A 23611-nucleotide genomic window follows, 5' to 3' on the forward strand; every position below is an offset into this window, starting at 1 on the left:
CAAAAAAAAAAAAAAAAAAGAAAGAAGCGTGCTTAAACACAAAAGCTACCTTTACATCTCAAGGAACTACAAAAAGAAAAACTAAGCCCAAAACTAGCAAAAGGAAGGAAATACAAAGATCAGAGCAGAAATAAATGAGCTAGAGACTGAAATCTATAAATATAGCAGAAAAGATCAATGGAAGTAACAGTTTGGTTTTTTGAAAAGATAAATAAAAGCTTTGGCTAGGTTAACCAAAGGGGGAAAAAAAGAGAATTCAATTAAAAGTACAAATGATAGAAGACATTACAACTGATACCACACAAGTATTATTATGAGCAATTATATGCCAACAAACTATACGACCTAGCAGAAATGGATAAATTCCTACAAATCTACAACTTACTAAAACTGAACCATGAATAGAAAAATCTGAAGAGACCAGGACTTCTGGGTGGCTCAGTTGCTTAAGCATCTACCTTCAGCTCAGGTCATGATCCTGGGATCCTGGGAAAGAGTCCCAGGTCTAGCTCCCTGCTCAGCAGGGAGTCTGCCTCTCCCTTTGCCCTACCGCCCCCGCCGTGCCCCCGGCAGCTCATGCTCTCTCTCAGATGAATAAAATCTCTACACACACACGCACACACCACGCACGCACACACACACAAAAGAAAATCTGAAGAGGCCAATTAGTAATAAGGAGATCAAATCAGTAATCAAAACTCTCCCTCCAAAAAAAAGCCCGGACCAGATGGGTTCACTGGTGAATCCTACCAAAGGCTTCCTAAAGAATCAATTCCAGTTCTTCTCAAATTCTTCAAAACAAGACAAAACAAAACAAAACATCAAATTAAAAATCTTCTGTACAACAAAAGGCACCATCAACAAAGTGAAAAAGCAACCTGTCCAAGTGGAAGAAAGTATTTGCAAACTATGTATCTGATAAAGGGTTAATATCCAGAATACAGAAAGAACTCATATGACTTAATAGCAAAACACAATCCAATTTAAAAAATGGGCAAAGGAACTGAATTTTTTTCTAAGATTGTATTTATTTGTGAGAGAACATGTGCACAAGAGGGAGGTGTGTATACATCTTGGCTCTGCTACCAGATTGAGCTACCAAACTCCTTGTACCTTGTGTTTCTTCATCTGTAAATTGTGGGCGGTCAGAATACACATGCTTCATATGGATAATATAAGAATTAAGTGAGTTAATACATATAAAGGTTTAAAATTGTACCTGGTACACCAAAAGTGCTCAGTAAATGTTATTTTTTATCATCATCTAAGAAGGGGTTGTGTTCATTCTCAAGAAAAAGAAGTGAGAAGTAAAGACCACAGGTGATACTTTATTATTTCTAATACCTGGGATGGAAAAACCCATGTCCTTATTTTCAGGGACAGATCAGATGGAAAGCGACGGGGAAAATGAGACTCCTATTTGACGGTGGGTAGCCCAACTCTGGAGAGCAAAGGAACACAGCTGAAACTTCCAAAATATAGGCCTGGAACTTAACTAAGAGGTTTTCAAATAAATATAACCTATGATAAAAATGGGGAGGAAAAAAAAAAAACCATTTTAGGGTCATGCAAAGCCTGAAAAGGAAAAATTCTAAAGAGGTGTTACTTGACTAGATAATTTCTGGTTTATATACCATGAAACCAAATAAAATTATGAAAAACAGAATTGTATTGGATTACAGATAAAATTTTTATTGAAAATTTTGTCTTGTTACAAAGAATTCATAGGCCTTTAGTTATATGGGTAAGATCCTGGACAGCAAACATGGTTACCAAAAGTCATCTGTTCCTTCGCGAGAAAAGCCCATGAAACTAAATTAGGGAAAGATAAAAACAATTTTAATTTATTAAATTCTTGTCAAGTTTATTCAGGGATCCTTATAATATTTGCATTCTTTCTCTGTGGGGTTTCCGCCCTTGTTTAAAATTTCTCTCAGAAGCAATTTCACAAATTAAAAAATAAAGGACTTTTTGAAGTCCTTAATTTTGAATTTCACTAATTTCTCACAGAGAGACTCAAATATCTGAACGTTTCCCTTGGCCGACACACTGGCAACGTAATGCTTTGTGTAGGAACACCGCACTGAGGAAACCATACCTTTCATCTTTGTCACTAGATGGCAGCAAGTCCACTTCTGAGGCTTCTCTGCCAACTTTCTTTGAACGCTGACAAAAAGAGGGAAAAAGAATTCTGAAATTATGTATCAATCTTATTCAACACTCTGATTTCTCTCAGGACTAATCTGAGAAATAGATGCAATTCAAAAGTCTAAGAAAGGGGTTACTTTTAAACATGAAATTCAGCAAGCACATCAAAAAAAAAAACTATCTGGTGCCCATTCTCAACACCCACGGTGAGACAGAAGTAAAACACCAGGGCTTTGGACAGTCCTCAGGCATCCATTGTTCACGAACAGACCTTCATTATGTTCTTTCTTGTTCTTAAAATGATAGATATCCTAAACTTTTATAATATGACAAATCAAAACCTCTTCAATCTTCATCCAAGCAAAGCGAGGAAATTTTGTCAAGAGTCTCATGTATCAAAAAGACTCAGGGCTCTATCTGAACTGTGGATTTTCTATGCTTCCACCTTTTTGGCTCCAATGGAGTAGGCAGATCTGGGTCCTACAGTTTTGGAACAAACTAAAGCATCTTGGCAGCCCCCTCCAAAGAAGGCCGGTCCACAGCATCAGCACCTTTTCTGCCGTCTCCTGGTCTTGAGCCTGCTGAATAATTTTCATGTATTTCTCCAAAGGATTTTCACCACAAACAGAATGGCCTTTCATTTCTTCAACATTGATTTCTTTTTCCATTTCAATCTTCAAGGACTTTTCAATCATCCTCTGTGGAATTACACGTGCCAACAAAGGAAATACACAAACACATTAAAACAACCTCTAAGTGTTTAAGAAGGCACAGTAATATAATCTTGGTCCTTTAAGTACAATGTGTATGACAAAGAACTGGTTTTTTAGTTGAAACCATTGCTATCAAAGGGGGACAAACAGGTCATCTCACTGAAGGAAGGTATTAATTTGCCTCAACTGTCCTGTGCTTTATGCCAGATGAACCAGGAGTCCAAGGAATATCCACAGAAGATAAATTCTAGTAAGACTCAGCAAGGTATGTGAAGTGGCCAGAGTAACCCATGTGCCTGGGACCAGAAGCAGGACTGAGGTGGTCAGAAGAGAACCAGAGGAAGGAGAGCATGGATGCCCTCGAAAGCCACTGCTGACCAGCAGTCTCTTCCACAGGGTTACCCTTGTTCCAGCTAGCTGACGTTAAATGTCTTCTTTAAAAGCCATTTAAAAAGGGAAGACCTAGAGCAAAGCCAAGCCCACCCTCTTTACAACTTGTTTCCAGGACCAGATGAGAATGCACGCAAGTAAGCTTGCAAAAGCTCCCCATTGCTGCTGAACTCCTCAGCTCTATGTTATACACACGCTTTCTCAGTGTTCTTAAGCAAAGAAAACCGCAGGCTTTTAATACTAAACTTAGTAATAACTAAAATTTGTATGGAACCTCAAAAGACCCAAATAGCCAAAGCAATTTTGAAAAAGAAGAAAGCTGGAGGTATCACAATGCTAGATTTCAAGATATACTACCAAAGCTATAGTAATCCAAACAGTATGGTACAGGCACAAAAACAGACACACAGATTACTGGGAACAGTGAGCCGAAAAGTAAACCCATGCTTGTATGGTCGACTGACTACAACAAAGGAGGTAAGAACATACAACAGGGAAAAGACAGTGTCTTCAGTAAGTGATGCTGGGAAAACTGGGCCACTTTCTTAAACAAAAATAAGCTCAAAATGGATGAAAAACCTAAATGTGCAACCTGAAACCACACAAATCCTACAACAGAGCAAGAGCAGTAACTTCTCTGACATTGGCCTTAGCAACATTTTTCTAGATACGTCTTCTGAAGCAAGGGCAACAAAAGCAAAGAAAAAAAAAACCCCAAAACAACAACAACAAAAACCAAACATAAACAAAAACCTAGTGGGACTACACCATGAATAAAAGCTTTAGCATAGTGAAGGAAACCATCAACAGAACTAAAAAAAACAAACTGAATGGGAGAAGATATTTGCAAATGACATATGCAATGAGGGTTAATACCCCAAATATATAAAAAACTTACACAGCACCAAAAAACCCAAACAATCCAATCAAAAATGGGCAGAGGGCCTGAACAGATGTTTCTCCAAAGACGACATCCAGATGGCCAACTGACACATGAAGAGATGCCCAGCATCACTCATCATCAGGAAATGCAAATCCAAACCACAGTGAGCTCTCACCTCACCTGTCAGAACGGCTATAGCCAAAGAAACAATCGACAGGGTTACCCTTGTAAGGGTGAGGGTGAGGAGAAAAGAGGAACCCTTGTGGTGCCCTGCTGGTGGGCATGCAAATGGGTGCAGCCGCTGCACAGTATGAAACAGTATGGAAGTTCCTCAAAATATTAAAACCAGAATTACCCTATGATCCAGTAATTCCACTACTGGATATTTACCCAAAGAAAATGAAAACAATAATCTGAAATGATACATGCACCCCAATGTCCACTGCAGCATTAGGCACAACGGCCAAGAGAGGGAAGCAGCCCAGTGTCCGCGCATGGGGGGAGTGGGTAGAGAGGGGCTGTTCACACGATGAACCAGTGCTCAGCCACAGAAAGGAAAAGGATGGGGTCTTGCCATCTGTGACAACACGACAGACCCAGAGACTATTACGCTGAGTAAAATAAGTCAGACACATTCCACACAAAGTAATTTCACTTATGTGTGGAATCTAGAGAACAAAACAAATGAACAAAGAAACAACAAACCCAAAATACCCAAACTCAAATACAGACAACAAACTGGTGGTTGCCAGGGAGAAGGTAGAGGGTGGGGGAAATAGATAAAGGGGATTAAGAGGTACAAACTTCCAGTCATAAAAAGTATAATCACAGCAATCTGAAGCACTGCGTAGGGAACATAGTCAATAACACTGTAATAATGTATGATTAAAGAAATCCCAAACTAAACAACCTGCCACTCATATGACTTCAGGACACAATAAGGGCTCATGTCCCTGGGAGCGAAGTACTTACAGGAGGCCCACCAGAGGAAAAGCAGCGTAGAGAATTTGTGTGCACTTAGCATTACCCGCTCTTGATCCAGTTTCTCCAGTTCTTTTCGTTCCCTTCCTAAAGCTTCCTGCCGCTCACTCTGCCTTCTCTCTTCTCTCTGCCTGCGTTCTCTCATGTGCTCTGCCCACAGTTTTTCTTCTCCCTTCTGTTCTCCCATTTGTTTCTGATCCACGCCTAACAGGACAGAAAAAAGGGTACGTAGTTTCTGGCATCGGATTTTTCAACTATACACACGACTGCTTTGCAGGGGCCCTTGCCAAAGCTCAGGAAGACTGCATGGTTTCTCATGGACTCCTGGCCTGCTCCATCTTAAGCCCCAAACCCACTCCTAGCCCCGCACCTGCCTTTTACTTTGCTAAGATGAAGACCCGTCACCCTTCAGATGAGGACTCTAACTGCCTCCCACATCCCCCCACCCCCATCACAGCTTCTTATGCTCTTTGCTCACTTCCACATTTCCCAAGGCAAGCCATGCCTCTGGTTAGGAGCTTACCCCCAGCTATAGGACTCAGAGTTAGCTGTTAGCCCCTCTTCACTTACACAGCACTTTCCCAGCTCTTCCCCTCACTCCAGTGCAGGCATCCCATCTCTCCTGCCCCAGAGAGGATGCTGCCACCACACTCTACCCACGCCCTGGCCAGAACCAGTTCATTGCCACCTCCTGCAGGCTGATCCCCGACCCTTCCCACACCTCCTTCTTTAGGCCCGACCTCTCTGTTTCCTCACGTCCTGGCTTCTAACAGGCTTCCTGTCATCAACACTTGGAGATCCCACAACCCTGGCTTCCTTCCTGAGGAGGGTTCTGTAACCATGCTTGATCACAGAGCATGCCTCCTTCATCATGCTTTTTCCGTGCTATGTCCACTTGGCCAGGAGGGCTCACAAGCCCTTCATCCTGCTGCACTGCGGGGCGCTGCTACTACCTAGTTAGAGCTCTCCATGACACTGGTCTCTCTTACTTGCAACCCACCTTCACCACTGTGAGCACGGGTCACTTCCTGGGTCTGCTCCGCATACTCTCTGCTCTGGGGGAGTCCAAACCCATAGCAGTTCAAGCTGACAATCTGCCTTCTTCTTTCCAGACTTCCTCTATCACCGTAACCTTCACGTTCGGACCTGCCATCCACGGAACCGCACGCCCACTGTTCACTGAGCACAGCCGCTCTGGCCTCGCGCCACACCCTTGCTTTCATGGCCTCCTTAACCTGAGGTGCTCCCTCCCTCCCCCACAACCTTACCTGCTACACAAGCCACCACTTAAAAGCCACCTCCTGGGTGAGGTCCTCCTTACTCCTAAAGTCACACCTGGCTCCTCCAGCACCATATTCACACATACTTTGTAACTGCCTTGTCACAACCCACAGGCATCAATCTTCTCTACTTGTGTTCCTTCCGGCCAAGAACCCTTTTTTCATTGTTTGTTCTCTCAGTTGCAACACAGGCTCCCAAGCCTCACATGCTGAATTCAACCTCAAGTCCAAGGGTGGCTGTGCTGACCTCCTCCAGCCCTGACCTTTAACCTCAACCTTCCCCAGCAATGCTAAGCAACGATAAGTGCATAGGTTCACCATGGGACTTCTAACCTCACAGCCATGCCCTGCCCTAAGTCACTACCAAAAAGTTAGTTTTCCTAATAAGAGAGAAGCAACAATACTCTCTTAATCCTGGTCATGAAATTCTAAGAGTGGAGGAGGCTCCGACCACTTCCCTAAGCAGCGACACAGCCTCCTGCCTGCTGGGGGAATGAGGGTTACTCCCTGATGTGCCAGACTCTCACAGGGAGCAGCAACCCCAGAATGAGAATGCTTTTTGTGAGCTAATTTAAACAGATGAAAAGAGCTCCTTCTTCCCTGTGAGGTGCACTTTGTAGCTGCCCAGGCACAATGAAACCACCCTGGACCTTAAGAACAAAGAAAAGAAGCCTTCCCACTGGCACAAAGGTATTGAGCCTGGGCCTTTGCGTCTCCCTGTGCACCCCAGATAGAAAAGTTAAACAACAATGTAAGAGACTTTATCAATGACTGCAACATAACCACATTACTTAACGTCATTTAAAAAGCCATTTACTGTCATCTATGTTGTATGTCAGAAACAAAACACCTGTCTGCTCAGTTGCTTTCCCTTATACTACTGCATTTTCTTCCCTACTCACTCAGCTCTTGGCCAAATGCCTGACCATCAGACCTGCTCTCAGGTGCCATGGTCCCTATCAGTATCTACTAGAAGCTCCAGGAAGCAGGGGACTGGGCTGGTACACTGCTGTGTGCTCAGCCATGAGGAAAGTGCCCAGAGAGAAAAGGCTGAATGAATCTCTAGTATCATTTTACCCTGGAATTGGCAAAAATCAACTCTTTCCAAGTATCAAGCCTCCGTCAGCGACTGCTCACATTCCCAGCCCTGTCTCAAACCAAGAAATTGGCTGTAATAGGCTTTGCAGAGATTTTAGGGAGAATGTTCTCCCCATGTTTGGAAAGGACCACTAGCCAGTTTTACTTGAGGCATTTCCTTTCAACTCTGAAGCTTCAACACTTGGGTCCAAGGAGAAAAGGACCTGGCGGTTGGCTGAGCCCTGGAAGCAAAGCCCCAAGCTCCCCATTACACCTTTCCTCCAGGCTGGGAAGGGAGTGGGTCAGCTGGAGGAGGCAAGAGGAAAGACAGGGCGGGTCCAGCAAGACAAACCTCATGGTCAGTTTCCCTGCAATGTCAGCAGCTTTTCTGCAGACTGAAATATATCAAGGTTTGCTTGTCCTACTTTCTTAAGGCATGCAAGAAGAGAAAACACAGTAAGATTCAGCACTACTAATTCGTTAATCTACTTTGTTCGTTAAAATAGAGGAAAACTTACTCGGGTAGTGACAGGCCACAGGTCTGGCAGCCGCGGCAGCACTCCCGTGAGGCATGTCGTTGGCAGGATGGACGCCATCCACTTCAAACTGCCTCGCTGCGCTCCCTGCATCTACACAAGGTTCAAACAAGTGTCTCGTGAGCCCTCCACAGCTAGGACAGGAGAAGGGAGCGTAGCGCAGTGTAGGAAGAACTCACGGTGAACCACTCGAGTTTTGGCCCAAGCAACAGGGCCAGCTCTTTGCCTAGAGAACTCTAGAACTCTGCATCAGAGTCGCCTGACCATGGTACTCTCTCCTCCAGTGTTGTTCTGCTTTCAAGAATTAGATTCCTGGGGCGCCTGGGTGGCTCAGTGGGTTAAGCCACTGCCTTCGGCTCAGGTCGATCTCAGGGTGCTGGGATCAAGTCCCGCATCGGGCTCTCTGCTCAGCAGGGAGCCTGCTTCCTCCTCTCTCTCTCTGCCTGCCTCTCTGCCTACTTGTGATCTCTCTCTGTCAAATAAATAAATAAAATCTTAAAAAAAAAAAAAAAGAATTAGATTCCTTTATAAAATCTCACTGGTTCCCCAATAGGAAAATCTACCAAGGGAAAAAATTCACCTGGCTTGCGGATAAATCACTTGAATTCTACTTGAAATCAGTGATTTAACAAACTTAGTCACAAGGACTTTGATAAGCTTATTAAGCTTTATAATTTAAATGTTCAAAATCTGATACTTGCACACCGGCCATGAAGCCCATGAAGGAAAATGGCAGGTTATGCAGAAATACGAAGACTGCCAAGCTGGAAAGAACCGCGGGCATGAGCTGTGCTACGGATCTGTCCCACTTAACCTTCCGCGCTGGGCTCTGGGGCATGGCCACAGCCAGTATACCAATTCCAGACACTCAAGCTTATATTATTTTACCTCCATTCTTGAATTTAAAAAAAGGGCTTTCTAAATCTTAGGCAGTCATTGGGACCAATAAAGCAATGGCATACTCATGTTCCATAGAAGGGAAAAAAGAATTCGTAAAATCACTTATTTGAACTCTGAGGCAATCCCAAACTTGGTAAACTGAGTTAAGGATTCACTTATAGGCTCAGCTCCAACTCTAACATTGTGAGCTACCCTGAAATGCTTGATAAATGGAACTCAAAACACACTCCTGAAAATCTTCGTGATGTAAAGATGAGGCAATATATCTGTATTTGTGGTTTTATCACAAAATAAAAATGTCACAATCTGTAACTGCACTGCTCTTCATGAGAATGAGTATGTTTCACCAAAACTAAGCTTTCACCATTTTGAGCTTATAAAAACCAGTACTCCTATTTGAACTTACATTCGAAAGGTGATTCAAATTCCTCATTGTCCTTAAGAGGTAGCCTGGCCGGATTTGAAAATTCACTTTTGTTCTGAAGCTCCATTTGTCTTTGACAAAGACTAGATTGGAAGAATAAAAGTCAAGAGCGTCAAGTTGTAGGAATGTAAAATCCAAGAGCACAGGGTGATGAAAACTCTTTGGGATTCAAAATGCTTTCAGAAAGCAGATGTTCCTGGGTTCTCGGAGAATAATAGCTAGGCTGCTGGGGTCACCTTCCATGCACCAGGCGTCCCTCTAAGCTGCTGGCTTGGTGACGCCTCACGGCCACCACAAGCCGCAAGACAGGCACTACCACCATTACCACAGTGCTCCTATGACGAGTTAACTTTCTCAAGAACCAGAAAGCATTTTTGAGAAACCCGGATTCTGCATACCCTCAGCACATGTCAGCTGAAGAGGTTATACTGCAAGCCCATGCGCATCAAAGGGCCCTAACTCAGCTTTCTTCCTGGCTTTATTACAACAAAGAATGATATAAAACACTATTAAAGACATTAGGATCATAACAGGCACACGTGGCAGTTTTCAACTCTGCACAGTGTAACGGAGTCAATACGCAGAAGCCCAAATCGGAGGCCGGAACTAAGGAGCCAGTGTCTCCAGCTATGGGGACCAGGCACAAACAGGGGTTCTCTGTATGACTCAAATCCCAGACTGGGCAATCCATTGCTGAGATCCTCAACACACCCACTGCCTCCTGCTTCACCAATCGCACCCCAGGACTCACTGCCTGGAATTTATTTCAATGATCTACAAACTGGAACCTTATAAGATCAGGAACAAGACAAGATGTCTACTCTTATTATTTTATTCAACACGGTACTGAAAGTCCTAGCCACCGCCATAGGACAAGAAATACAAGGCATCTATATTGGCAAGAAAGAACCAAACTGTCAGCATCTGCAGATGACATGATTCTAAACAAAAAATCCTAAAGACTCAACCAAAAAACTATTAGAATACACTGATTCAGGGAAGTAGTGGGTAGAAAATTCATACCCAGAAATGGGCTGCATTTCTACACAATAATAACAAAGTAGTAGAAAGAGAAATTAAGAAATCAATTTCATTTACAATTGCACCAAACAACACCTAGAAATAAATTTAACTAAGGAGCTGAAAGACCTATACTCTGAAAGCTGTCAAACACTGATGGAAAAAAATTGAAGATGACACAAATGGCAAGATATTCCATGCTCACGGATTGGAAGAAATAACAATTCTTAAATTAAAATGTCCCTGCTACCCAAAGCAATTGACAAATTCAGTGCAATCCCTATCAAAATACCAAAGGCATTTTTCACAGTGCTAGAACAAATAATAATACTAAAAGGTGTATGGGATCGAACAGCCAAAGCAATCTTGAGGAAAAACAAAGCGGGAGGTAGCACAAGCCCAGATTTCAAGATATACTACAAAGCTGTAATAATCACAACAGTATGGTACTGGCACAAAACCAGACACATAGATCAATGAGAACAGAACAGAGAACCCAGAAAGAAACCCACACTAATATGGTCAATTAACAACAAAGGAGGTAAGAATACACAATGGGGAAAGGCCAGTCTCTCCAAAAAACGGTCTTGGGACAACTGGACAGCTACATGCAAAACAATGAAACTAGACCACTTCCTTACACCACACACACAAATCAACTCAAAGGGGTTAAAGACCTAAATGGGAGACCTAAACCCATTCAAATCCTAAAAGACAGCACAGGCAGTAATGTCTCTGACATTAGCCTTAGCAACAGGTCTCCTGACACAAGAGAAACAAAACAAAATTAAACTATTGGGACTATGTCAAAATAAACACCTTTTGGACAGCAAACAGAAAGCATCACAAAACAAAAAGGCAATCTACCGAATGGGAGATTTTTGTAAATAATATATCCCATAAGACGCTAATATCTAAAACATGTAAAGAACTTTTACAACTCAACACCAGTAACACAAATAAACTGATAAAAATGGCCAGAGAACCTGAATAAATATATTCCCAGAGAAGACATACAGAAAGCCAACAGACACGTGGAAAAAGGCTCAACATCACTCATCAGGGAAATGCGAATTAAAGTCACAATGAGGTATCTCCTGACACCTGTCAGAGTGGCTATAACCAGAAGGACAAGCAGCAGATGGTGTTGGTGATAATGTTAAGGAACCTTCGTGCACTGCTGGTGGGAATGCAATCTGGTGCAGCCACTGTGGACAGTTACGACAGCTTTCCTCAAAAAATTAAAAACAGGGTGCCTGAGTGGCTCAGTGGGTTAAGCCTCTGCCTTGGGCTCAGGTCATGGTCTCAGGGTCCTGGGATCGAGGCCTGCATCAAGCTCTCTGCTCAGCGGGGAGCCTGCTTCTCCCTCTCTGCCTACTTGTGATCTGTCAAATAAATAAATAAAATCTTTTAAAAAAAATTAAAAACAGAAACACAATTATGATCTAGTAATTTCACTACTGGGCATTTATGTAAAGAAAATGAACACACTAATCTCAAAAAATACATGCACCCTTATGCTTACAGCAACATTATTTAAAACAGCCAAGATATGGAAGCAACCTAAGTGTCCACAACTGATGAATGGTAAAGAAAATGTGGTACACACATAGCTATACCTAATGGGAATATTACTCAGCCATAAAAAAATGAGATTTTTTTGCCACTTTCAACAACACATGGATAGACCTGAGAGTATTATGGTAAGCGACATAAATCAGACTGAGACAGACAAATACCATGTAATTTCACTTACATGTGGAGTCTGAAAAACAAATGAAAAAACAGAGGCCATTGGCTGGCTCAGTTGGTTAAGCACCCAACTCTTGATTTCGGCTCAGGCCACGATCTCACAGTTGTGAGACAGAGCCCTGCGTTGGGCTCCACACTCAGCGCAGAATTTGCCTGAGAGTTTCTCTCCCTCTGCTCCCACCCACTCATGTGCACTCTTCATACAATGAATAAATAAGATCTTTTAAAAAATGAATAAGGAAAATGAATAATCAAAAAATAAACAAATGAATAAACAAAGCAGAATTAGACCTATAAATATAAAACAAACAAAGTGATGGTTGCCAGAGGGAAGGGGTCAGGGGGATGAGCAAAATGGATGAAGGGGAGGGGGAAGTACAGGTTTCTACGTATGAAACGAACAAGCTATGGGAACAGAAGGCATAGCACAGGGAATACACTCAAGGGTGCAACAGTGTTGTACAGTGATAGGCCAAGCTCCAATTGTGGGGAACAGAGCGAAACATAACAGAGCGAAACATAGTGAGACACCTCACTATGCTCTTACCTGAAATGAATGTAACATTGTCAACTATGCTCAAGTACAAAAAGAGATTGGAACCTTGTTTGTTTATATTTAAATGCCAAAAAAAAATTTTTTTTGGAACATTTTATTTATTTGACAGACATGGATCACAAGAAAGGCAGAGAGGCAGGTAGATAGAGAGAGGAGGAAGCAGGCTCCCTGCAGAGCAGAGAGACCAATGGGGACCCCAATCCCAGTATCCCGGGATCATGATCTGAGCCGAAGGCAGAGGCTTTAACCCACTGAGCCACCCAGGCACCCCCCAAAATATTTTTATATGACTTTTTAGTGATGTGTGAAATTGTTTAAAGTTTAAATTGAATTTGTTTTCGCAGATTTGGTCCATTTGTTCTATCTCCATTAACCGGGTCTATTCTGAAGTATAAAGCTGTTTACTGATAGTAGAGTGTAGGTCCTACATGCCAAGTTTAGCAAACAAATAGAAATTACTTCTTTACTAAAAAGAATGTTCGTCCCCACCCCTCACCCAGGTAATTTAGATCATTCTCAAAGATCACACATCATCTTACAACCTGACTACTGATTCTATACCACCAAAGAAAAGCCCAGCGAGTCCAGGGTGAGACCCCAAGCAGCTCAGCAGACTGAGCTGAAGTCCAGCAGAAGGTGGTATTACCTGGCCTGCTCTGGAGGGCTGGGCAGTGGCTGGAGGGCAGCCCTGTGCCTGGACTCAGCAGATGAAGGCTGTCTGGGACAAGGAATGGGGTCAGCCGCATGGGATCGGCCCAGACCTAAGGGGCAGAAGGCTTGACTTAAAGAATTGCAAGAAGACAGAAACATGGTCTCCAAACAGTTCTATTACTCTGACAATGAGTTCTACTACCCTTGTAAATAGCTGTGTATGACGCCTAAGTGATCTCACCAAACTAACGATTCAAGCCCCTACATGAAACTGCAGTAGGAACAATAAAATGTACCCAACTATCCAGCAGTAAAGGGAAAGCCACTGTCGCTCTGCACATGTCTGCGTACCCAGGAAATTGCTAGAAAAGGACGCTATCCCACCACTGCGCACAGCAACCCCGCACCTTAAAGGAGATGCCCCTGTTAACCAGAAAAGGCAGGTCAAGAGAGAGGACAGCAGTGTTGGGGCTCAGGCGACCCTGGTCTCACCTCCTGCTCTTTCCTGCCATCTCAGGCAGGCCGCACTCTGGACTTGGGTAAGAGGCCATCCAAGAACTAGAGCAAACCCAGAGCTTCCTGCAACCCTCCTAGCAGCCACTCACCTTCCATATACATTTCACCATCAAGGTTCCTTTTTGCTTTGGGAATGGGAGTGGAGGAGAGGCGTCTGGAGGCAGTGTCCCTGTGTGTCCTTGAGGCCATGCTGCCAACCCACGCCTCCAAGGTGCTGCTCTTGTCCTCTTCAGGGGTGCCCACCAGAGGCTGCTCAGAGACAACTCTGTCCTCGGCACAAGTGGGTCTTTGAGATGAACTCAAATCGATGCTCTGGAGTGTTCCTAGCAAGTGCAGGGGTGGTGGGCTCTTGGCTGCTAAAGGGCTTTTAGCAGGGAGTTGACTAACTCTTCGATGATAATTTTGGAAAGCTTTCTCCAAACGTTTGCTCTCTTGCTCTAGCTCTTTCATCCTGGCCTTGGTATTGGCTACAAACTCAAGGTCAGAATCGCGGGAACTGCTCTCTGTGCTTGCATTTGGATAACTTATGATCCTTGGTATAACCATCATTGGCCTTTCCTGGTCGAGAGTATTTTTTAAGAAATCCCCGCCTACATCTGCATCACAAGGCACTGCCCTCTTGCCACTCAATAGTCTGCTGACGGACTGCTCGATGAGAAACTGCTTGGGCCTGCGGTACACTTCATTTTCGAGAGCTATGGGTTCCAAGAAGACCGCATGTGAAATGATGAGAAAAGGCAGAGAAGAGAGTTAAAATAGATCAAGATCATGATTTTTCAAAAACGGAAGGTGGTATTAAGGACAAGCTTCCACATTAGTTTCTGAAAGCTGCAGTCTTGACAGTATTAATATTTATGAAAAGGTTATATATGTACGTTTCGTTATGCATATTACTTCCCAATCTATTACTATCATGAGATCTAAAAAGCCCTGGAAACTGAAAATATATTCTAACTTACTTGGTGGCAAGGCCCAACTGATTTGGCTGAAAAGCTTGACCTGAACCAATATAAACACATTTACAATCTTCACTTATTCCACCTACCATGAATATTCATCCCTTTGATTACGAAGTAATTACTGTGTTTCACTACAGGATGCTGTGTAGAACCCCCAGGGCCATGGTAAAATCCACAAGCCACAGCCCTGGCCTGAGTTTCCGATAAGGGAAGGAAGACCTGTAGTCTCGACAATGCTGTGGGCCAATAACGTTCACTGCTCCCATTTTAGGAGGGCAGACACTACTGAGGCTGGCTCACATGGTAAGCAAGGTAGAGAGCCACTGGCACTGCCCAGGGCAAAGCTGGCACTCCGGACCACTACCTCTCCTGCAACGCCTCCTTGAGGACACCGCTGAGACAGAGGCTTGCAATGTGCCACGGGGGGTTCAAAAGGTTCTACCTTCTTGAAGTATTTTTCATGATGTGAGGTCACCAGAATTCCAGCTGCAGACAGTGTGGCAAACAGAATTATGGAGAGACAGTGAAGAGCACGCAAGAGTAGAAATGAGTAAAGGGAAAACCTGTGTGAGAAGGGAACAAAGGGCCTAACCAGGACAGAGTGCGAATGGGACAGAGGGGGTTTCGGAACAAAGAAGCGAGAAAGCACACCCACCGGGAACGCTCGGAGGAACCTGCTTTGTGCCTGCAAGCAGTGAAACAAGGTGCGAAACTTCAGTGTCCCTGTTATGAAGTAGGAAGCGGTGGACATCATGCACAGCAGTGAAATTGGAGTAAGAAAACGACAGCAGCAACCATTCCCTTGGTGTCATGTGTGTCCCAGGCCCTGTACTGCTATCCATCTCACTTCATCTTCATCCACACAGCCCAGCGTCACTCCTAGCCCAATTACCCATTGAGGACACTGAGGCCCAAAGAAGTTCAAGGGAGTGTGCCCAGGTTCAGAGAACGGACTTCACAATGGGGACCCAAAACAAGGAGCACTTCCCGACTCCACTTGTAGTGGTGCTGACTACCCCACTTCTTGCGCGTGAGTACACATCTGTCCGGGGACACGTCAAACGATGGAAAAGTCAACTGGTCTTTGTGGCACAAAAAAGGAAAACCTAGATTCAGGATGAATCTGGGGACCTCTGTGTCACTACCTCACCTCTCCTGAGTCATGGGGCACCTGTGAAAGCAGGTCACTATAGTGGAGAACCTGGTTGCTAGTCCTGAAATAGTTTTACTTCTCAGCTGACATATATTTCTATAACTCTTCCCCTGCTATGAGAATTACTAAAAATTCACTGAGTAATCATCATTACATTTTTACAAACATCAGAAGCTTTACACACACACATACACACACACACACACGTGTTAAAAATGTCTTTGACCTGTCTGGGTTTGCTTCAGTTGCAATTTCAAATCGGCAACCTGTATAGTTAGCCTCTTTACCGAGTCATCATAATCAAGCATCTGGGCCTTCAGCTGTGCAGAATGTTCGATCTGAATAGATTAAGGGAAGGAAAAGAAATGAACATAAGACAAATCACAACTTATTTCAAAAGGACCAATTCTCTCCTCCAAATTATTCTCTTTCTCTTTTTTGCCAATTCTGAGCAGGTTTATAACCATGAAACTACAGAACATACTAACAAGGAGATAAGATGGCGGGGAAGTAGGAGGAGGCGCCATATCAACCTGTACCCTAAAGTGAGCTGATTACCTACCGAAGAACTCTGACCACCCCTGAAATCAGCCTGAGATCAGAATTATACACATCTGGACCTCTACAGGGGCAAAAGATGCCAGTGGGCAGGTAAAGCCGAGTGGGAATGTCAGACTGGTATCGGGAGATAAACAAAAGGGGGAGGGAGCCACCAGAGGTGACCCATTGGAAAGTAATACTCCAATACAAGAGTGCCCTGAGTCTGGGAACCAGCATTAACTTGGAGTCTGGTTGGAAGCACCCAAAAAGAACAAAGGATTGCGGGGGAAATTGTGGGAATCGGGGCAGTTAGGGACAGGGGCTTAAGTTCCCAGACCCAGGACAGCCGCCCCTGGTGCTGAGCCAGAGAGTGTGTGATGGAGAAACCAGGTCTTGGTCCCTGAGCCGCCAGCATGCCTGAGAGTGCGTGAGGTCCCATGAGGGGTTGGAAGCCTCGCCTTTTTGCACTTTCCAAGCACATGCCAGGCAGTGCCATCAGAGTCTGAGATGCATGCGCCCCACACCTTCCCTAGAGAGGTGCGCTCAGGCACTCTCAGCTTGGGCCAGCGGGAAAATCTCAGGGTGCTATCGCTGCTTGGAACATCTCTGGCGGTCAGGAGCTGCCCAGACAGCCGCCGCTGTTGTGGTTTTGGGTACAAGCAGGAGTTCCTGTGTCCCCAGGGACCACGACAAGAAACGCCAGCGGCCAAGGGGGAACTTATGTGCTCCGCAGCACCTAGAGGGGAATGCAGCACCTAGAGGCTTTGAAAGACCCCTGCCCTGGAAAGTCCCCTCCCCTAGAAGATAGATAGGATAACTAACCGCTTGTTTGCTTTTCTGTGAACCGCTGGCTTTTAGGCGTAGATTAGGTTATTAATTGCGTGATTAATTGCTCTCTTGCCCTTCTGTAACTGCTTGGCTTATAGAAATAATAGGGACACCATGATGGCATTCCTACCTTCCCCCTTTTTGTTCCCCCTTCCCGCCTCTCTCCTCCCGCGCGCGGGCCCTCAGAACCAATCAGCTTGTTCCCCCTTCCCGCCTCTCTCTTCGCGCGTGCGGGTCCTTAGAGCCAATCAGCAAACTCCACATATGCCTTTTTCAAAAGTTCTGTCAACCAATCAGTTGCGCCCCACCCAAAACTTGTTTGCACCTGTCTATAAAAACCCGGCACCACCCCAGCCGGGTGTGCTCAGCTAGCAGGAGCTGCTGACCACCCGCAGGCGCCTGCGTAACAATAAAGAACCTCTTGCTGATTGCATCCAGTGGCAGTGTTGGATTCTTGGGTAAGGGGATCCGAAAAACCCACGTAGCAGGCCCCTCCCCCAGAAAACCAACCAGGAAGAAGAAAAAAAAAAAAGAAAACAAAAAGACAACAACAGAACAACCACCACTATTTCATAGATACAACTTTTATTTTTAATTTGTTCCCACTATTCTCATTCATTTTTTTTAATATACATCATTTTTTTTAACTTACTGACCATCACAGTGAGATGTCCAGTACATCAAATTCCATAATAACCTTTACCCCAAACTTTTAGATACAGATACCTGTGTTTTTCTTTTGCTTTTCTATTTTTTAAGATTTTTTAAATTTTAGTTTAGTTTATTTTTCAATATTCATATAAACTACAAGGTAATCCCCTTCCCCTATCAATACTACCCAATAGGTAAACCAATTTTTAATCCCCCTTTATCTTAGGAAAGTTGAGTCCTTTAACAAAGATATCACGATACATCTAGGAATAATCAAAATAACCTTCCTCGCCCACACTGAGAAATTATTACTACTCTCCCATCTTTTTCTTCCACCAGTGTTTCTAGTATTTGGGTCTGTCCTGACAGTATATACATCTTATACTTGGGGTTCTTTTTGACGAGGTTCTTTTTTTTTTTTTTTTTTTCTTTTTATATATATGTATATATATATATAAACATATATATATATATTTTTTTCTCTTGTCATATACTTTTATCAGTCTTTTTATTTGTCTGTTTTTGTTTGTATACTTCATAAATCTTACCCTGGGGCCCATTTGGGCTGAGCCTTCTCTTTTATCTTTTTTTCTTTTTTCCTGTCTCTCGCTCTCTTTTTTCTTTTTTCTCTCTTTTTTCTTTCATTGGGTGAGGACTCTTGATTGCTCAGAAGTGTTCCAGGGTGCACCCTGACTGCACCACAGTCAATACATCCAGCTACATCTGTTCAGTCATCTCCCACCAAAATGACTAGGAGAAGGAATGCCCAACAGAAGAAAAATACAGAGGATGGGCCTTCTGCAACTGAGCTAATGGCTAACGACATAGAAAATATGTCAGAAAGGGAATTCAGGCTAACGATTAACCAGTCAATAGCTAGGTTGGAGAAAGCCATGGATGACCAAACGGAATTGATTAGGGCTGAGCTGAAAGCCACCAGGGATGATATTCAAAATGCTCTCAATGAGTCCCAATCTAATCTAAATTCTCTCAAAGCTAGAGTAACTGAGACAGAAGAGAATTAGTGACCTGGAGGACAAACAGAGAGAAAGGATCAGGAGGAAGCCTGAAACAAACAGCTTAGAAGCCACGAAAACAGAATCAGGGAAATAAATGATGCCATGAAACGTTCCAACGTCAGGATTATTGGAATCCCTGAAGGGGAGGAGAAAGAAAGAAGTCTAGAAGATATAGTGGAACAAGTTGTCCATGAAAATTTTCCCAATATCGCGAATGGAACCAGTGTTCATATACTAGAGGCAGAACGGTAGGACGGTCTCCCCCAAAGATTATAGTTCTTGAAATTCCTCAAGACACCTAATAGCAAGAATGAAGAATTATAACTGGAGGCAGACCCTCTTGAAAGAAGCTAGGACAAAGAAGCTCCTTATGTACAGAGGAAAGCCCATCAGAATAATGTCAGACCTGTCCACAGAGGCCTGGCAAGCCAGAAAGGGCTGGCAAGATATATTCAGGGCACTAAATGAGAAGAACATGCAGCCAAGAATACTTTATCTAGCAAGACTGACATTCAAAATGGATGGAGAGATAAAGAGTTTCTAAGACCGGCAAGGCTTAAGACTATGCGACCACCAAGCTGACACTGCAGGAAATATTAAGGGAGGGTTCTATAAAAGAGGAAAAATCCTAAGAATAGCATTGAACAGAAATATAGAGACAATCTAAAGAAAGATAGACTTCAACAGTAACACGATGTCAATAAAAACATATCTATCAATAATCACTCTAAATGTGAATGGCCTAAATGCACCCATCAACCGACACAGGGTTGCAGACGGGATAAAACTACAGGACCCATCCATGTGTTGTCTACAAGAGACCCACTTTGAACCTAAGGATACACCTAGACTGAAAGTGAAGGGATGGAGAAGCATCGTTCATGCTAATGGGCCTCAAAAGAAGGCCGGGATAGCGATTCTCATATCAGATAAATTAGATTTTAAACTAAAGATTGTAGTCAGAGATACAGAAGAATGCTACATAATTCTTAAAGCTACTATCCACCAAGATGATCTAACAATTGTAAATATCTACACCCCCAATGTGGGAGCAGCCAATTACATAAAGATAAAGAGTCATATTGATAGGAATATATTAAGAGTAGGAGATCTTAACACACCACTCTCTGTAATAGATCATCCAAAGAAAATCAATAAAGAAACAAGAGTTTTGAATGACACACTTAACCAGAGGAATCTCATAGATACATAAAGAACATTCCACCCTAAAACAGCAGAATACTCATCCTTCCCAAGTGCACATGGAACCTTCTCCAGAACAGGCCACATACTGGAGAAGAAGAACCTTCTCCAGAATAGTCGCAAATCAGGACTCAACAGATAACAAAAGACTGAGATTATTCCCTGCATATTCTCAGATCACAATGCTTTGAAACTGGAGCTCAATCACAAGAAAAAGTTCAAAAGGAACTCAAACACCTGGAAGCTAAAACCACCTTGCTTAAGAATGTTTGGATCAACCAAGAGATCAAAGAAGAACTGAAACAATTCATGGACACCAATGAGAATGAAGACACTTTGGTCCAAAACCTATGGGATACAGCAAAGGTGGTCCTAAGGGGGAAAATACATTGCCATCCAAGCCTCCCTCAAAAAAAATTGAAAAATCCAGAATACACCAGCTGTCTCTACACCTTAAAGAACTGGAGAATCAACAAGAAACCAAACCAACTCCACACATAAGAAGGGAAATCATCAAGATTAGAGCAGAGATCAATGAGGTAGAAACCAGAGATACAACAGAATATATCAATGAAACCAGAAGGTGGTTTTGAAAGAATCAGTAAGATCGATAAACCATTGGCCACACTAATCCAAAAGAAAAGAGAGAAAGCCCAAATTCATAAAATTATGAATGAAAAGGGAGAGATCATAACTAACACCAAGGAAGCAGAAACAATCATGAGAAGTTATTATCAACAGTTATATGCCAAAGCTAAGCAACCTAGATGAAATGGATGTATTCCTGGAAAACTATAAACTCCCAAAATTGAACTAGGAAGAAACTGACAACCTGAACAAACTGATATCTAGTAACGAGATTGAAGCAGTGATCAAAAACCTCCCAAAAACCAAGAGCCCAGGACCTGACGGATTCCCTGGGGAATTCTACCAAACTTTCAAAGAAGAAATTTAACACCTATTCTTCTGAAGCTGTTTAAAAAAATTGAAGCAGAAGGAAAACTTCCAGACCCTTTCTATGAAGCCAGCATTACCCTGATCCCCAAACCAGGCAAAGACCCTACCAAAAAAAAAAATTTCAGACCAGTATCACTGATGAATATGGATGCTAAGATTCTCAACAAGATCCTAGCAAACAGGATACAACAGCACATTAAAAAGGTTATCCACCATGAACAGGTGAGATTCCTCCCTGGGCTATAAGGATGGTTCAACATTCGCAAATCAATCAATGTGATAGAAAAATTAATAAGAAAAGAGAGAAGAACCACATGGTCCTCTCAATTGATGCAGAAAAAACATTTGACAAAATCCAGCATTCATTCCTGATTAAAAGCTTCAAAGTATAAGGATAGAGGGAACATCCTGAACTTCATCAAATCTATCTATGAAAGACCCACAGCAAATATCATCCTCAATGGGAAAACGCTTGCAGCCTTCCCTTTGAGATCAGGAACATGACAAGGATGCCCACTCTTGTTCAACATAGTATTAGAAGATCTAGCAACAGCAATCAGACAAACAAAGAGAAATAAAAGGTATCCAAATTGGCAAGGAAGAAGTCAAACTCTCTCTCTTAGCAGATAACATGATTCTTTATAAAGACTCCACCCCCAAACTATTAGAACTCATACAGCAATTCAGAAACGTGGCAGGATACAAAGTCAATGTACAGAAATCAGTGGCTTTCTTATACACTAACAATGAAAATACAGAAGGGAAATTAGAGAATCGAATTCATTTACTATAGCACCAAGAACCATAAAATACATGGGAATAAACCTAACCAAAGAGGTAAAGGATCTATACTCGAGGAACTACAGAACACTCGTGAAAGAAACTGAAGAAGACACAAAAAGATGGAAGACCACTCCATGTTCTTGAATCCGAAGAATAAACATTGTTAAAATGTCTATACTGCCTAGATCAATCTGTACTTCTAATGCCATTTCGATCAAAATTCCACCGGTATTCTTCAAAGAGCTGGAGCAAATAATCCAAAATTTGTATGGAATCAGAAGAGACCCTGAATCGCTAAGGAAATGTTGAAAAACAAAAATAAAACTAGCGGCATCACGTTACCTGATTTCAAGCTTTACTACAAAACTGTGATCACCAAGACAGCATGATACTGGCTTAAAAACAGACACATAGACCAGTGGAACAGAGTAGAGAGCCCAGATACGGACCCTCAATTCTAAGGTCAAATAATCTTCGAAAAAGCAGGAAAAAATATGTAGTGGAAAAAACACAGTCTCTTCAATAAATGGTGCTGGGAAAACTGGACAGCTATACGTAGAAGAATGAAACTCGACCATTCTCTTATACCGTACACAAAGATAAACTCAAAATGGATAAAAGACCTCAAGGTGAGACTGGAATCCATCAGAATCCTAGAGAAGAACACAGGCAGTCACCTTTTGACATCGGGCACAGCAACTTCTTTCAGGATATGTCTCCAAAGGCAAAGGAAACAAAAGCAAAAATGAACTTTTGGGACTTCATCAACATCAAAAGCTTCTGCACAGCAAAGGAAACAGGCAACAGAACAAAGAGGCAACCCACAGAACGGGAGATGATATTTGCAAATGACAGTACAGAACAAAGGTTGATATCCAGGATCTATAAAGAACTCCTCAAACTCAACACACACAAAACAGATAATCATATCAAAAAATGGGCAGAAGATATGAACAAACCACTTCTCCAGTTAAGACATACAAATGGCTATCAGACACATGAAAAAATGTTCATCATTACAAGCCATCAGGGAGATTCAAATGAAAACCACATTGAGATACCACCTTACACCTGTCAGAATGGCCCCAATTAGCAAGACAGGAAACAATGTGTGTTGGAGGGGATGTGGAGAAAGGGGAACCCTCTTACATTGTTGGTGGGAATGCAAGTTGGTGCAGCCACTTTGGAGAACAGTGTGGAGATTCCTCAGGAAATTAAAAATAGAAATTCCCTATGACCCTGCAATTGCACTCCTGGGTATTTACCCCGAAGATACAGATGTCGTGAAAAGAAGAGCCATCTCTACCCCAATATTCATACCAGCAATGGCCACAGTTGCCAAACTGTGGAAAGAACCAAGATGCCCTTCAATGGACAAATGGATAAGGAAGATGTGGTCCATATACACTATGGAGTATGATGCCTCCATCAGAAAGGATGAATCCCCAACTTTTGTAGCAACAAGGACAGGAATGGAAGAGATTATGCTGAGTGAAATACGTCAAGCAGAGAGAGTCAATTATCACATGGCTTCACTTATTTGTGGAGCATAACAAATAGCATGGAGGACAAGGGGAGATGGAGAGAGAAGGGAGTTGGGGGAAATTGGAAGGGGAGGTGAACCATGAGAGACTATGGACTCTGAAAAACAATCTGAGGGGTTTGAAGGGGCGGGAGGTGGGAGGTCGGGG

General features: G+C 43.0%; 1 protein-coding gene across 16 annotated transcripts in view; it reads right to left on the reverse strand.

The window, feature by feature from the left end:
• Window positions 1-1677: 1677 nt before the first annotated feature.
• The window catches only part of LOC132008022 (centriole and centriolar satellite protein OFD1-like), a 55315-nt gene continuing 33381 nt past the window's right edge, over window positions 1678-23611 (reverse strand). For 11 of the 16 annotated variants that reach the window (XM_059386399.1, XM_059386398.1, XM_059386402.1 and 8 more), the window contains 9 exons: window positions 16166-16277; window positions 13917-14522; window positions 13307-13421; window positions 9315-9415; window positions 7991-8101; window positions 5162-5319; window positions 2700-2846; window positions 2099-2166; window positions 1678-1812 (listed from right to left, as the gene is read on the reverse strand). In XM_059386399.1, the coding sequence (XP_059242382.1) occupies window positions 1770-1812; window positions 2099-2166; window positions 2700-2846; window positions 5162-5319; window positions 7991-8101; window positions 9315-9415; window positions 13307-13421; window positions 13917-14522; window positions 16166-16277 (1461 nt within the window). In that variant the 3' untranslated portion in view covers window positions 1678-1769. Of the gene's footprint in view, window positions 1813-2098; window positions 2167-2699; window positions 2847-5106; window positions 5320-7990; window positions 8102-9314; window positions 9416-13306; window positions 13422-13916; window positions 14523-16165; window positions 16278-23611 lie in introns of those variants that run through there. The other 5 variants (XM_059386412.1, XM_059386404.1, XM_059386403.1 and 2 more) reach the window with 5 other exon arrangements.

This window comes from Mustela nigripes, unplaced genomic scaffold, assembly GCF_022355385.1.
Source record: "Mustela nigripes isolate SB6536 unplaced genomic scaffold, MUSNIG.SB6536 HiC_scaffold_20, whole genome shotgun sequence".
In the NCBI taxonomy this organism is placed as follows: Eukaryota; Metazoa; Chordata; class Mammalia; order Carnivora; family Mustelidae; genus Mustela; species Mustela nigripes.